The 15,898-nt window shown below is 41.0% G+C and overlaps 1 protein-coding gene across 9 annotated transcripts in view; it reads right to left on the bottom strand.

Annotated features, from left to right (window-relative positions):
• Nucleotides 1–613: 613 nt before the first annotated feature.
• Nucleotides 614–15,898, bottom strand: part of ZMYM2 (zinc finger MYM-type containing 2) — a 59,072-nt gene continuing 43,787 nt past the window's right edge. For 6 of the 9 annotated variants that reach the window (XM_082220227.1, XM_082220226.1, XM_082220225.1 and 3 more), the window contains 15 exons: nt 15,048–15,198; nt 13,108–13,280; nt 12,272–12,437; nt 11,641–11,675; nt 10,677–10,806; nt 10,422–10,537; nt 8,984–9,161; nt 7,824–7,949; nt 6,657–6,751; nt 5,242–5,410; nt 4,686–4,837; nt 3,808–3,922; nt 3,257–3,508; nt 2,219–2,342; nt 614–1,505 (listed from right to left, as the gene is read on the bottom strand). In XM_082220227.1, coding sequence (XP_082076353.1) covers nt 1,313–1,505; nt 2,219–2,342; nt 3,257–3,508; nt 3,808–3,922; nt 4,686–4,837; nt 5,242–5,410; nt 6,657–6,751; nt 7,824–7,949; nt 8,984–9,161; nt 10,422–10,537; nt 10,677–10,806; nt 11,641–11,675; nt 12,272–12,437; nt 13,108–13,280; nt 15,048–15,198 — 2,175 coding nt within the window. In that variant the 3' untranslated portion in view covers nt 614–1,312. The remainder of the gene's footprint in view (nt 1,506–2,218; nt 2,343–3,256; nt 3,509–3,807; nt 3,923–4,685; nt 4,838–5,241; nt 5,411–6,656; nt 6,752–7,823; nt 7,950–8,983; nt 9,162–10,421; nt 10,538–10,676; nt 10,807–11,640; nt 11,676–12,271; nt 12,438–13,107; nt 13,281–15,047; nt 15,199–15,898) is intronic. The other 3 variants (XM_082220229.1, XM_082220230.1, XM_082220233.1) reach the window with 3 other exon arrangements.

The raw sequence follows: 15,898 nt of genomic DNA, 5'->3' as shown, positions 1-15,898 counted from the left end.
CACCGAAGGACGGCAAGGATCGTGGCTAGCCAATGCGGAGTTCTCCAGATGTTGCTGTACTATAGTTCCCATCACACCCAGCCAGCATGGCCAATGGCCAGGGAAGATGGGAAATGTAGTCTAACGAAAGCAAGCATTGGTACTTACTGTGATAAGTCCCTTCTTTGTAGGGAGGAAGAGGCTCCTGCATGGGTTATCCCCGCCTACCTCTCCACTGGCAGGAGGTCAAACTTTCGAGAGCGTAAACCCTGCTCTCTCTCTTTTGGTGCGTCTGGAGCTGCCAGCAAGAGCAACCTGCAAAGGAGCTGGCAGGAAGCTGAACTGGCGAAGAACTGCCCTGTACCCTCTCAGAAATTTGACTTCCTGCCAGTGGACATGGGCAGTGACAACCCACACAGGATCCCCTTCCTCCACTACAGGAGAATCACTGGGTTACCCTGGCAAATTTGTTTTTAAAATAAAATGCAGCCAGGTTAGGAAAGAATGAACAGGAAAGTTGTTGAACTGCGTATATTCCCCAACGGCAAGGTATGTCTAAATGGCCTTTATGTTTTCACCTTGTGCTCTTATGCAACATGTACTGTAATTGTAAGGGCAAATTCAGAGTCGAAGATAAGGAAAGGATACTAAGATCTTTTTAATAAGGGCAACCAAGAGAAAAGAAAAAGTTGTTTCACCAGGATAGATTCACATTACAGTACATCAACATCGACAGCATTCTCTTTCGTCTATTTTTGGTACATAAGATGGAACCTCTCTACATAACCTCGTAAGGCTTCAGTAACTAAGAGTAAAAAACCTATTAGTTTACAATTTCTTTAAAAAATTCTGAAAGACACAGCAAGTTCTAAACTTTAGTAGTGCTACCCATACACAACTACCTGATTTCAGAACCCAGTAAGAGCCCAAACGTCTTTTTCAAGGAAGCTCTGCAGCAGTGAAGTTGTGCAATATGGATGTTGCTTACTATGACTAAAAAAGAATAAAAGAGAGAAAGAAATACACATGGCACATTCTCATTCATGTTTTGCAATGTAAAAAGTTACAAACATACCTAACCAAATAAATAATAATTAAAAAAAAGATGAATGTGTTTGTTAAGTTTCCTAAAACCACTATGGAGAATAATGGCCACATTCGCTCACAGATTATTTACATGGTAATACCCAGCTGAGGGTACACTGCTACAAAACGTGTTAAACAAAGAGTAAACTTGAAATGTTTTACTTTTTTTCCATAATAAAAGTCTAGCAGCTTGACTAGCTAATGCTGTTGTGTTTTCCTTTTCCCCCACAGAGAGTTTGGAAAGTGTTTAATCTATGTCTTCATCCAGTTCGTAATTGTCTTTATCATAAATATCTTTTACTAAAAGAACCCGTACGAGCATGTTTTCCAAAGTATTGCGATCCACTGAGGTGGAGGTGTACCAGACCGTGCTGTCTGAGGGAACCGGGTAGGCTGGCTGCAAATAGAACACATCCATTCTCTGACTGAGATTGGGCGGGCTGAAAGGTGAGAAGAGGACAAGCTTAAAACAACAACAACAACGCAGCCTATTCACATAGACATCCATTCATATGCTGTCAGGGTACAACTACGGTTTTCCACACACTTCTGTTCCAGCAGAAGAGCACCTAGTTAAATAGTGACTTCATGTAACATGCAAAAGCTAGTACCTTAACACAAGTCACACTATGGAAAAGTCCATAAAATCAGTATTTATCATCCCCAAACCCGCTGAGAAACAAGCAACTGAGGTTTACTACTGCAAACAGCCCAAGGATGATCATATTCAGACTTTTCTACTGTTGTATTGTCCCTTCTTCCTTTAATGATCTGAATCTTATCATGAATGTTTAGATACATGCCTAGTGCTCCCCCTATTGGCTTTTCAGCAGAAGCAAGGCAGACATGGGTACAAATAAAACTATTTTGGTGTAGCCCTCCAACTCAAAATAAGCAGAGGGAAATGACCTGGAAAAAAGAGGGGGTCTTGTGAGACAACCGAAATGGAAACAGTCCAAACATTCATGCAGACAGAGAGGCCACTGCCGTTACAGATCATATTCTTTTTAAAGAAATAAGGAAGAATTATGTTTGCATTATGTTGTATCTTTCTTATGAGAAAGCATAATTATCTCTGTTAAAAGAGAGAACAGAAGCAATAAGAAACAGATTTGCATATACACAGGCTTTACCGCTACTGTTATTTCAATACCTCTTAGATAAGTAGCATTCAAACATTTTCACAGGGCATCTAGAGGGATCCGCTGTGTTTTCAGTTTGTTCAAATACCGGCTCATCATCTTCATGCTTCCTTTTTCCAGTAGTAATTTTATCTTCTAGAACAGAAGAAAGAAAAAAAAGAGACAAAACAATAACAGAATGGATGAATGGAGTGCAAGCCCAAAGGCTACAGTCCTGGAAAGTGGAACCTTTCCATCTAAACCTAACAGCCCTGCCCCACAAATGGCTGTATGATTTGGAAGGTGGAGGTATGTGGAGAGTGAGAAGGTTAGGGTTAAGCATTCCCTCCCCTGCTGCCACCCCACACATTATCCCCCCCCCCAATAAATTGGTAACTCTAACTTTGTCTTGAAGGGGTGAAGCTGCAGACAGAAGGCCAGAGGATGGATCCCAAAGCAGTGTGGGCTGGTGGTACCCCACCCCTGCCACGAGGAATCATAGCTACATCTCCTCAGCTGGTAAGTAGTGACTGCACAGCCCTCAGTTTACAGCAGCTCTTTCTCAATTCTATCCAAAGAATGGGGAAGAGCGACATAAAAGAGAAAACACAATGCAATGAACCTGCCTTGAATAAAATCCATAACATCTGTCCTTTAAGTGTGGCTGTAGTTTCTTTGCCACAGCTTTGTGGGAGTGCCACATGGTTTGGCTTCAAGCACATGGTTTGGCTTCAAGGAGGCACAACTGAGAAAGACACTTGGTGAGAAACTCTGGAGGCACAGTGCTAACCAGTGGAGACAATACAGAGCTGAGTGTGCAATCTGCCCTCTTTCCAGAGGCAGACCTCTCCCCTTTAGCTAGAGGTCAGCCACTGCCTCAGGTCTGTCTGAGAGAGATGGTGCTGTTGCTGTTGATTTCTTACCCACCCTCCACCACAGGGTCCCAGGGCAGGTTGCGGAAATTTAGAAGCCTGTAGAAATTTACAGAGCCAAGTAATTAGCCCAGTGGCCCTTTCGATTGGGCCAAATATGGATGCTTCCACCATATTAACTTCAGAATGTTATGGTACCTTCGTTATCTGTTCCACATAAGGAGGAAACCTGGTATCTCAGACAAGCTTTGCTATCCATGGTTAGAGGATTTTTCTTCCAGTGCCTATAAACGGTGCCAAAGGAAAGTCTTAAGTGCTGCTCCACTGTTTTCAGGCCAAAATACTTGGTGTTGAAGTAGAACAGTGTATTTAGAAGAGCAACTGGAGAGTGGGATCCTAACTGCTTTATCCTCCACAGATAGTCTTCTTCAACCCGAGAAAAAATTGAACCTGGTAAGAGAAAGGCGGGGGGAGGAGATGAGTATTCTGTAAATGAACCTATGGAATTTAACAAAAGAAAAATGTGCTAAACTGAATTATCAGTTATATCTCTCAGAAATATCTGCTACAAATTAAAAATTCACAGTCCCACCTCTTCAGTCTAACCAATCAATTGAAGTTAACATATATCTACGATTGACACTCAGCTTCATGGAACTTAAAACACGGAGTTTTAATTGCACTGAACTTGCTTAAGGAGCATGAATTCAGAAAGAAAAGAGGATAATGACCAAGACAAGAACAGTTACCGTCTGGAAGTATGCTTGGTTGCCAGCATCTGAGTATTTTATTTATTTCCTGCTCAAATGTTTGATAGTCTGGATCCAAGAAGATATTATCCTTTCTATTGCTTCCGTTCAAATACTACAGGAAAAGAGGAAAAACAAAATATTTAGTAGACCAAGACAAAAAACCAGAAGCAAAAACTATTCCTTTTATATACATATGAAAGCAGGCCATTTATTCATTTTAAGTTTTACAAACCACTCTCCCTCCAAAAATGAATTCCAGGGTAGCACACAAAGTAATTTAAAATTACAGAAAATGATATGGTTAAAAGTGTTTGAAGATTTTTATATATTTTAAGCTGCTGTATTTTATGCTTCTTGCTTATGATAGCATCTCAGTTTAACACATTTGTCTCAGTTTAGTAATTAACAGGCTTGTCAAATATTGGGTTGGATTAAAAGCTTCCATTCCCTTCCATTCACAGAGGTTCTTCCAGGAATGCAAAGGCCTTTGAACTAAGAGAGGAGATAATTAACCTCTGGACTTCTGTTACTGGGTGCTAGGAGCATGCTTTCTGTGACTAGAATTGCACTCATGGAAGCTTTGGATACAACAACCAATTTATTCTACAGACCAAGACACCTAGTAGCATTAGTTACAAAAAACATATTTAATTGTGGGGGGCGTGGAGAGAGACCCAGAAGGGGAAGGGAACGGTTTTGGGTTGAAAGAAAGCAAAAAGTATTTGTTTTCCACTTCAGCCAGTTCCACTTTGGCCACGTTTACTTTTAGAAAGTATTTCAACAGGTAATTCCTTATTTTGCCACTGCCAGTCTTTCATTCAAGTTTATCATGATATCTCTCCCATACAGATTACACTGTTGTTAAAATGACTCACTTCCTGAATCCCAAGACACAAATAATAGATGCTGTCAGGTGCATAGTTTTCCCCATTTGGTCTTCGGATCTCATTAACAAAGTGTGCCAACCCAAAGTTCAGCTCAGAAGACGTATGTGACACGATATCTTCTTTCAATTTCACTGTTTTAGCTGTAGCGCAAAATATTGAGAATCATGTAATGCAAACTCCATGTCATAAAACAAAGCATCTAGCAGAATACAGGAAACAGATAAAATGCATACAAAAGCAAATGGAAACACTATCGAAGAAGCCCATCTCAGACGAGAGAATTTTTTCACTAAAACTGGAAATTTCCATTAACACTTTTATAACGCTTAACTATTTGCTACTCGTAATTATTATTTGTAATATCTTGCTATGACCCTGTTTCACAGATCAGGCACTCAAGCTGAGAGCAACTTGCCCAAAGCCACCCCAACAAAACATGGTAAAGCAGAATTCGAACCCCGATCTAATCTCAACCCACTGTCTAAACTCAACCCACTGCCTGCCTGCCAGACCTGAGACTTATAGCTAAGTAGGAAATACTTACTTGAATTCAGCTCATCTAATACTGGCAGATCTTCATCTAGATTCCTAGTTTTTACCCAGTGTTTCCACGCATTTACACCATACGCATACTTGAAGGGGAAACTGCACTCTGAATTCTCAGAGCTATCATCCTGAGAGTGGTACTCTGACACTGCTTTTCTCTTCGCTCCCTGCCATTAAAACAGATCTGTAAACATTACTGCTTATAAACATTGAATTTACACCACTTCTGCACTCTACTACGGGCAAATGAAAGCCAAGAAAGTCATAAATACCAGTCATCAAAGTCTTTTTTTAAAAAAACAACAACAAAAACACCCAAGTAATACTTGCACTTTACTGAGCTCAAATCAGCATAATGGTTCCCTATACTATAATCCCTTTCAATAACTGTTCTGCACTAAGATCCAAAGTTGGTTTTAATTATGCAATAAATAATGATGATGATGATGATGATGATGCAATTATTGTTTAATTAGAGCCACCAGTGTAAAGGCACTTTACAGCATTGTTTCCAGAGGCAACAAGCTTGAGAAAGGTACAGTGGTGCCTCGCAAGACGAAAAGAATCCGTTCCGTGATTCTCTTCGTCTAGCGGTTTTTTTGTCTTGCGAAGCAAGCCCATTGACGGACTAGAGGATTAGCGCTATTAGCGGCTTTTAGCGGCTTATCAGCTTATCGGATCAGCTGATAAGCGGCTTAGCGGCTTAGAAAAAGGGGGGAAAGGAAAAAACCCCCGCAGGAACTCACAAGACATTTTCGTCTTGCGAAGCAAGCCCATAGGAGATTCGTTTTGCAAAGCACGTCCAAAACGGAAAACTCTTTCGTCTAGCGAGTTTTCTGTCTTGCGAGGCATTCGTCTTGCGGGCCACCACTGTAAACTACATTCTGGCGTTGGGAATAATTTTATTCAACATTATGTCTAAAAGGCAGTCTTAAAATTTTAGATTGTTAAATAATTGTTACCAGCCCTTTAGAAAGGTAGGTAAGACATGTGTGACTCTGAGAAATCCAAACATTTGAGTTACCTTAAGAATTACTCTCAGGGGTGTTGTTGCTGGAGGAGGAAAATCTAAATGGAGATCTTCCCTGATTTAATTTGACGCATGGTCCATTTAGAAAGGCATTATCTTAAGGAAGCTCCATTGTATCAAAGGAAGTGGCATAAAAAGACTATCGTGCTGTTTACACAGCTCCCTTTCCTTTCAGTAGGTTTAGTTCAAGAGACCTTCTCAGTGCCCCCCCCAAAAAAAACTTTAATAGCACACGACTGTCACCTAATGAAATGCTTCACCTTCATTCATGGTAGGGCTATTTCAGGCTCCCATTATACAAAAGGTCACAGCCATATCTTCCATTTCCCATGCAACGCATATTAGTTTGGAATACATTTCAGTCACAAAAACTATATGCGTACCTTCTTCTTAGTTCGAGGTCTTGGCTGTTCCTCGTATTCCTCTCCAAAGACAGGTGGCAGCAAAAATTCACTTTCTGTGTCTAGTTCCTCTGTTGCTGTACATATATTGGAAGGGTATTAATGCAGTTAAATGTCATGTAACCTAAAACTGTTGTATCGGGTGCATATAACTGACAGAAGCCTTAATTATTGTACAATGTGTTTTACACATTATTCATCAGTGTTGGTCCCTATTCTAGAAAAACCTGCAGAAGACAGTATTCTGAGAAGCACTGGTGTCGTAACATTTATTGCATCCTAAAAAGTGGTTGCTTCAGTAGTGCTTGAGTAAGACAACAATTTATCACTTCATTTCTACTCCCTTTGTTTTTTGGTATGAGAGAGAGAGAGAGAGAGCCGTGCAGTTGGGGTGCAGGAAATGGGATCTAGCATTGGTTTGTTAGTATGAGACCTTCCTAGCTGAGGGCATGTGAGTTGACAGGGATATCTAGTCCATCCTCGTGTAGATATAAAATTCTGGAACTAAGTTTGATTGCCAATAGGTTCAAGACAAACAAAATGTATCTTCCTGCAGTGCAGTGCAGTGCAGAACTCATGTGGTGACTGTTACCACAGAATATGGCTTTTATATCAATTAGAGCAGGGGTGGTCAACTCCCAAGAGACTGCGATCTACTTACAGAATTACCAAAACCTCCCGGGATCTACCAGTAGATCGTGATCAACCTGTTGGACATCCCTGAATTAGAGGATAGCAATGGCTTATAGCCAGAACAGTAAGAAAAGAGTAACAGTTGCACCCATTTTCAAGGGAAGGGTGTCTCTGAATTCCAGATTAAGGGACAAAAACAGGTGGCGCCTTTCATCATGTCTTGCTTGAGAACTTCCAAAGGACACTAGATGACCAGAATGTCCAAGAATGCTGAACCAGATACATAACGGCCTGATCTAGGCATTCACGTGCACTCATGCTCTCTTTTAAAAGGATAAAATTACCAACATATTTGTAGATTGCTCTAAGCCATTGTAAAGGCTTTGAGTCAGAAACTGTTAACACATTAATAAAACCAAGACATCTATGCGGGGAGGAAGGGATGAAAACAAGTGTTAAAGAAGTTGGCCCCATGTTGGCATCAATACTATCCATTTTAAAACTGAGTGTACAAACCTCTAGGAAAATCAACCTCAATGTCAAGGTCTGGCTCATATGGAATATCAGGCAAGCTTTTCTGGGTTTCTGTTTTACAGTCGGGCAATTCTGTCTCAGTTATTACACCTGTCTCAGTTATTACACCTGCAATTAAAGAAAGGCAATGTAAGCTAATGTGTGAACATGAACAATGGGTCTACTTTGAGCAAAATGTAGCTGAATACCACCCAGTATATTGGTTTTATTTTATTTAACAGGATTTATTATCCAAAAACAATATAAATGATTCATTGAAAATACCAATCAAACTAAACTTTAAACCCTGTCCTAGGGCCTAAGACTAGATACTTAGCTCCAGAATATAGCATCTATCAGGAAAAAGCATTGTGTCTGGGAAAAGGAACACACTCTTTGCTCACACAGTCCGCTGAGGAAAGAGAGGGAGGGTGTCATCTCAAGAAAGTCCTGTATATATATCAAGAGGGTGAAGAAGAAAGCAGCAGGGCCAGTGCAAGTCAGCTGTCACTCAAATCCTAGTGCGTACGCACTCTCCTGCAGTCAATAGTAGTCAGGAGGGCAGAGCAGGGCAGGGCCACTTTGCTGACATCCTGTCACCACTGCTGCTATAGCTTACTTAGAGGGGCAAGCAGTGAGGTTGACACAGTGCAAATGCACCGGCAGGAGCACTGGATTAGTTCTGCTGGTGCACTGACACTGCACTGAGCTTGCTACCACCTCCACGCTTCCTCTCTCGGTAAGCCACAGCAATGGTGGTGAGGGGACGTCAGATAAGCACTCCAAATCCTGCCTCTAGTGCAATGCATCCTCTTTTCCAGAAGGGGACCCATCCCTCTTGAAATAGTTCCATGTCACCAAGGGAGGGAGACCACCCAAAGTCTAGGTATAGTTGCGCTATGGATGTCCACCTTCCACGGCCCTTTGCATAATACCATTTTATTCCCATCCAGATCACCACAATTGATATAGCCAGCCATATCGGCCACAAACCCCAAATGGAGAGGAGGGCAGGGAACAGAACTGTCTACACCATCCTGGCTTCCTTTTTTTTTTTTTAACCCCTCTGAACTTGCAGTGGGAGTGGGTTCACCACATAAGCACTGAGGACAGATTCAAATTTGCCAAACCAATAATAAAAACCCCCTGTTACCAATACATACTTTTGAGCTCTTGAGGTTCCACTTTCTCCTCTTTTTCAGGCATCTCTTCTGCTACAGCCAGTGACTCCTCCTCAGCCTTCACAGGACTGGAATTTGTTTTGTTATTTAGTTCTTCTATTGCTTCAAGTATCTTCTCGCTGCTCTCCAGTGTGGTGGGCAGAAAAACCGGAACTGGTACCTAGTATAGGAAAGATTAAATCATTAATGTCGCTAGTGACGAAAGTACGGCTAATGCCAAGAAAGCAGAACTGGAGTAAGTCCTCACAGCCATTTTTCCGAAGGAGAAACAACCAGTGGCATATAAATGTAGGGACAAACAGAAAAGGAGAAATTAACTCACTTAGTGCATATGTACCCAGGGGACTATAAGCAGAAGGCCACAAAAACAGGCTGAATAAAATATGTAAAGGCACAGCATTAAAAATAAAAAAGCCCCAAGGTGTAATTCTGTCTCCCACTTCACTTACAGTGGGTGGGCTCTTTAATCATGCATACTTCCATGAGCACAAGGGGGTGGGGGAGGATGTGATTTTGTAAATTTCCCCTTTCTTCTGCAGCCTCCCATGCTATTCCAGCCAAAAGCTCTGCAGAAGATGCGGGGGGCGGGGGGGGGGCACAGTGCAAATGCACCGGTGGTAACACTGGATTAGCTAACATTGCTGGTGCAATGTTACCTCCCCACTCACAGAGGTCTCCACTGGACACAACTGGATACAGCCCTACGTTCTCCGGAATCTCAACCACTCCTATAAAAATAGGTTATTTCTGGTATTCCCATTTAGAGGGATAACACAAGAATACATTTCAGTATATCAATGTTAGGGTGGTGGAAAAGATATGAATGCTCTGCATTAATTGGTTAATTCCATAAACAGGTTAGGTAAAGGTAAAGGGACCCCTGACCATTAGGTCCAGTCGTGGCTGACTCTGGGGTTGCGGTGCTCATCTCGCTTTATTGGCCGAGGGAGCCGGCGTACAGCTTCCGAGTCATGTGGCCAACATGACTAAGCCACTTCTGGCGAACCAGAGAAGCACACGGAAACACCATTTACCTTCCCGCCGGAGTGGTACCTATTTATCTACTTGCACTTTGATGTGCTTAGGGCTTCCTTATTACTTTCCTACCCTTGTATGCCTCACTTATCTCCATGTCTAACCAGGCTGCTGGTTTATGGGCATGCAATAAGAGGGGCACAGCTTTCTGTAGAAAGGCGTGGTACAATTTATTGAAATGATAAATGCATTTTGGCAAGAGAACAGATGCCTGGGGAGATAAGCATATTTAAGAGAGTGATCTGTTGAAGCCTAGCATCTCTTAAGAGGCACAATCAACTCTTTTTAAGAGATGATTTCCAGTAAGAAAATTTAGGATTACTAAACTATATTCAAGGCATGCAAAATACTACAAATTTTAGAACAAGGCTGAAATCTGGCTTACTGGAACAGGAACCGTTGTAGGAACTGGAACATTTTGACTACACATGTGCATAGGAACAGGTACATACACAGGAACTGGAACAGGTACAGGGATGTATTCTTTTTCCCAGCCATCATCTGAAACAAAAGACAATACGCTGTTATAGACTACCACAAGAAGGGTAGAATACAATTATGAGATTATAATTGTATTCCTCACAAACAATGTTGCAAAAGAAGGCGATTGGACAGCCGGTGCTTTGACTCAACAGTTTACCTGTCTGACAAGATTTCGTTTGCATGTGAGGTTTACAGTATGTTGCTTTAGTCATTGTCAGAGGTTTGCAAAGAACTGCTTTGTTCTTCATTTCTTTATTTGGTGTTGGGGAAGGAGGTGGTGCCGATCCCTGTGAATAAGGACATCAGTCAATATTAGCACCCCCAAAACAAAAGAAAGACCCCTAACAAGGGCAGGGCAATAGCCCACTCAGCTGACACTGAAGTTTCTTTAATACAGGATAAAGCTATAAATGGCTGCTTCTGAGAGCTCAAAATGGATTTTCTATAGTGATGTAAGAGACGTAACAAGTTTAGTGGGAGGTACCACAAAGTCCACGCCCTGAAGGTTCTTTCCTTTTAGAATAAAGCCTGCATTCTAGTGGACGTGGAGGAGATTATTCAGGGTTCTAGACAACTGGCAACAAGTAGGGAGGACACCCTAAACTCTTTTACATCAGTAACTCTCTAAAATCAATCTGTGGTATCCAGCACAGGGCCTGAGGAGTTCCACTCATGCAGTGAGACTACTCTTTCCTCCCTTCTTCCCAAGCACCCCCCAAAACTGCTCAAAGGTCCTCTCCTCCAATCTTCTGGAGCAGATTTTGAGGGTGCCTGAGGGGCTTCAGGGGAGAGGAAAGGGAAGTTCCGTTCTGCAAGCAGAACAACATTGTTGGATTCAACCAAGAACACATTAAATTGCTGCTGAGTTTGCAGGATCATCACAAGTTTCCTATATAATCATTAACCCACAGCAGCTTGGCCCACCCAAGACACTTCTCAGAAGTGTCATGCCATAGAAGTTGTGCTACAGAAAACAGACCTCTATTCTCTGAACTGGCAGATAGCCAATATAAGCCTATCAGGAGTTTTATTGTGAGCCAAAATACCAAAACAAATCCCCACCTATATTTTGTGGAATACAAGTACAATGAACCCAGCTATACAAGCTGCAATTTACTTACTGTGGTTTTTGTTCGGGGGGTTTGACAGCCCTGATCTATGAATGAGAAAAGAGAAAATTAATATAGTGCCATTTTTCTAATGCAGTTGTTATAAAAGGTAATACCAATGTTTTCAACCTCGTTGCACTACTACAGTAATAATGTATACCAGCCATGATGAACATTGTTCTGCCTTTGTGGTTGGAGGCAATGTGTGTCTGAATGCCAGCTGCTGGACTCACAAGCAGGAAAGAGCTGCTGCACTGAGGCTTCCCATGGTAAGCCACAATAAGAACAGGATTCTGGACAAGATGGCCCACTGGACTGATTCAGCAGGCCTTTCTTATGCCCTTAACATTGTTCAGCTAATTAACCGATTATCAAGTAGCAGGGGATCCTCCTAAGAATGGGGAAACTGTGAGTCTGCTTTCATTTTTTTGGAAAGACTGTCCATTTTTGTCCACTGATCATGCAGGCTGACATGCTGAGCTCTAGGGTGATCCCTGCTCATCTGTGTGCACTAAGTTATTGTATAGACGGCTCCAGTGCTTTATCTTAAAAGAGCTCTTTTGGAAGCTCATATTGCTAGACTTTCCTGAAAGTACATCATCTCTTTTTTATTCTGTGTTGTTAGTTACGGGAAGTCTCATACCATACTGTAAGTTTTCTGGTCCTTTCTGTGTTGCCATATCAGGTTCATTTTGTTGACAGTAGAAACGTAGAAGACAGTGCTGATCGCAGAAATGCTTCATCTCTCCTCTCCACTGGACTTTCTCCCTAAGAGTTCCTTGAGTTTTGCAACAGTCACACCTTGCGGCCTTAAAAACAATTTCAGTGTTGTTAACTAGAGAAAAAATTACTACCATACATGTGATATAAATACTATTCTAAAAGGTGTTTAGACTGGGCAGCTGAAAAGGGAAAATAAGTAACAGTAATACCTTTGAAATATTTTTAAGCAGCACAGTTCTACTGTGAAATTCCTTCCCAGGGAGGCTTACCTGGAGCCTTCATTACATATCTTTAGGAACCAGGCAAAAACATTCCTCTTCTCCCAGGCTATAGGCTAATTAAACAATTGATGGCTTTTTAAACTGTGTGTGTGTGTGGAGGGGGGGAAGCTATTGTTATTAAGGCGTGTATTTTTGTGTTTTTATATTGTAAATGACCCTGTGATCTTTGGATGAAGGGTGATATAGAAATAATTATTATTATTATTATTATTATTGTTATTATTATTATACTACAATAAAAAGGACAAGGCATAAGCAAAGTGGCTGGGAACATTTCTCCAGGAGCCTGCATGTTGGCATATCTTTAGGAAGCCGTAGTTTGGCTTTCTGTATCATGCAAACCAAGTTATAGCATGTTATATGGCTGCACTTCTTTATTTATATGCAGCATTTGGATCAACAATATTTTGGATAGTTTATCTCTCAATCTTCATTTCTTTTCAAGCTTTTGAATACTTATGGAATACTGCATTACCTTATAGTACCAGTCTTGAAATTTTCTACAACACTCTTCACTGCAGAAATCTCTTACTACTCCATCAAGTTCCTTAGTTGCTCCTTTTTTACAGAGCTGAGAGCAATAATTGCAAGTGACGCATCGTAATCCTAACCGCCTTGCAAAATCTTGTTTGTACAGCAGCTTGCAACCTGGAAAAAGAAAAATGACACAGACGGTTGATGAAACCTATATGATATGGGCCTCTGCCATGGGTGTCCATGTGCACTGTATTTAAACCTATCTTTAGTTGTTGCTTGGATTATTTTTAAATCTATTTTTCATTATTCTCTTTTTTATGATTCTGTATAGTTTGAGATGTGAAAGGGTATTGAAAAATGAATAATAATACAAGATAAAATATATTGATCAAATACTAATAAACACTGAAAAGCTTTTGCTCAATAAGACTTTTTTTACATTAAACGTATCTAAACATATCTATATAAGATTCTCTTCCAGCAGAATACTTCCTTATGAAACAAAATTTAGCCATGCCCCTGGCTGAAGTGGATTTGTACAAACAGGGGTTTTATCACAGGGGGAAAAAATTGCCTGGCTCATTATCTCATATTCTAGATGTCCATCTACTTTCAACTGAGGTTGAAGTATATAACTTTTTATTTTATTTTTCTGCGGTTCACTGCTCCATCTAGTGGAGATGTCGTGAACAAATCCACACATTAGAATTGCGTCCCTGGTTTTATTTTGCATAGGTTATAGGTTTAAATAAAGGTGCTTCCTAGCAATATATGACAATCCAATAGCATAGAGATTCAAGGGCTTTAGATTGTTTTATATACCATCTCAGCAAAATTCCCAAATAGTGGTTGGTCTGAATGGTCCGAAAAGGAGAATACACTGAAACCTCAAAATCCACTTACTTTTTAAAGGCCACCTTGATCTTGCTGTCGCCCGCCCCCCCCCCCAAAAAAAAACACACAGAGAAAGACCAGCTTTTTTGCACTGTGTGGCAAAAGATGCACAAACCCCCAGGGCCATCCCAAGATATTTGCTGCCTGAGGCTAAAGTTAGAATGGTGCTCCTACCATACCATGTACAGAAGCTGACTGAACTAGCAATTAATCCTATTGAGGTGAAGGACAGTTCATGTAGCATAAACAGTTCTGTCCTCCAACAGCAGGCTACAACCAAGAGACCAGAAGGAATATCCTGCCACTGTCCCCCATTGGCCATCTCACTCTGCCTAATGGCAAGCCCTGTCTTGTCCTCTGTTCTTTTCCCAATTTCCCAGATAATGCTAGCAGGTGGGGAACGAATGTGGAAAAACATAGGCTCAGGTTTCCTGTATCAGAAGCTGTTTCTACAGTAGAGAGAGAGAGTGTGTGTGTGTGGACATGCAGTGGACAAGAGTTAAGGCATTTTTGTAGCATGTGATGCAATTTGCTGGTCTATATTAGATTTTGCAATGTACCAAACGTGCAAAATCTAAACAAACAAAAAAAATATTCAATTGATTCAAGCAGTAGTACACTGGGAGTGGAATCTAACACTGCACAAATGGACTCATGCTCACACAAGGAGCCCCCCCCTTCTCTTGTCCTCCTTGCAACGCCCCCAAATCTGTCCCTAAGCACCCTCCACAGCGTTATTTTGAGGGCAAACAAAAGGCTATAGGGGGAAGGACAAGAAGGCGAAACCTTGGAAATCCATTTGGCTTCCATGCGGACAGCATTGGATATTGGATGTTGATATTACTCAGCCATTAGTCTGTCTATCAGATGACAAAAACTACCTCAGATCAAATAAATGACAGGCTATGGCCTACTGGCTCCTTCAGTTAGGCCCCAGACACATCCAAAACTGGTTCACGTGTTTTTGTAATGTTGAAATACTTAAATACTACGTTTACAAATGACAATATTGGTAGCAATATGCACCAGAGAGACACAACACACCTTCACTACAGAATGGTCTCTTGATACCAGAAAATTTCACCGTTTCATGCAGAGTCTTCTCCTCTTGACAGTATTCACAGTATGTTACTATACAATGTAGTTTCTTATAATCATCAGAACAAATTTTACTGCAGAACTGATACACTTTGTTCTAATGGAAAAAATACCACAGAAGATAAATGGGTAAGTTAGAAGACTTCAAACAAAAAAAGCAAAAAGTTACATTAGCTTAAGACATTTTATCCAAAAAAAATAAATCCTTATTCACAAGAAACTCTACCCTTCAGGAAAAAGGCTATGTGTTTGTTTTTTAAAGCAAAGGAGAATCCGCTTGACTATTAGTTCTTTAAAATGTCAAATCATCCAACAATATCAACAATATGACATATTAAGGCTTTTATATTTTGACTAATAAAAGTAAGAACTGTGGTTTTTTTAACCAAGGATTGGGCAATGTTGCTTGCTGGGCACAGTTGCCAGATCAGCAAAAGCCATTCTATAGGAATACAGAAGGCAGAGCTGTTTCTATGTATTTTCAAATTAATGTTCTGCAGCTAACTTGCAAAGCATACTTTGCACACCCACAAGTTACAGCAGCAGTAAGCGCTCCGGCTGGTTGGAAGAACTAGGGTGTCTTTGTCCATTCCACCCCATTTCCCAGGAGCAGGATAAATAGTTCTCCACACTCCTCTCAGAATACCACAAAGTATTTTACGTACAGCCATGCATGCACAAACAACATTTTCATGGGAGGAAAACCAAAGGCTGCAATGTGAGCAGGGCATTGTTTCCTACATTGGGTTTTTCTCCCATATATCTAATAATTTAGAATACATGGGTGATTTACAACT

Source organism: Podarcis vaucheri, assembly GCF_965113315.1.
Source record: "Podarcis vaucheri genome assembly, chromosome: 4".
NCBI lineage: Eukaryota > Metazoa > Chordata > Lepidosauria > Squamata > Lacertidae > Podarcis > Podarcis vaucheri.
This window is presented reverse-complemented; position numbering and strand designations above follow the sequence as displayed.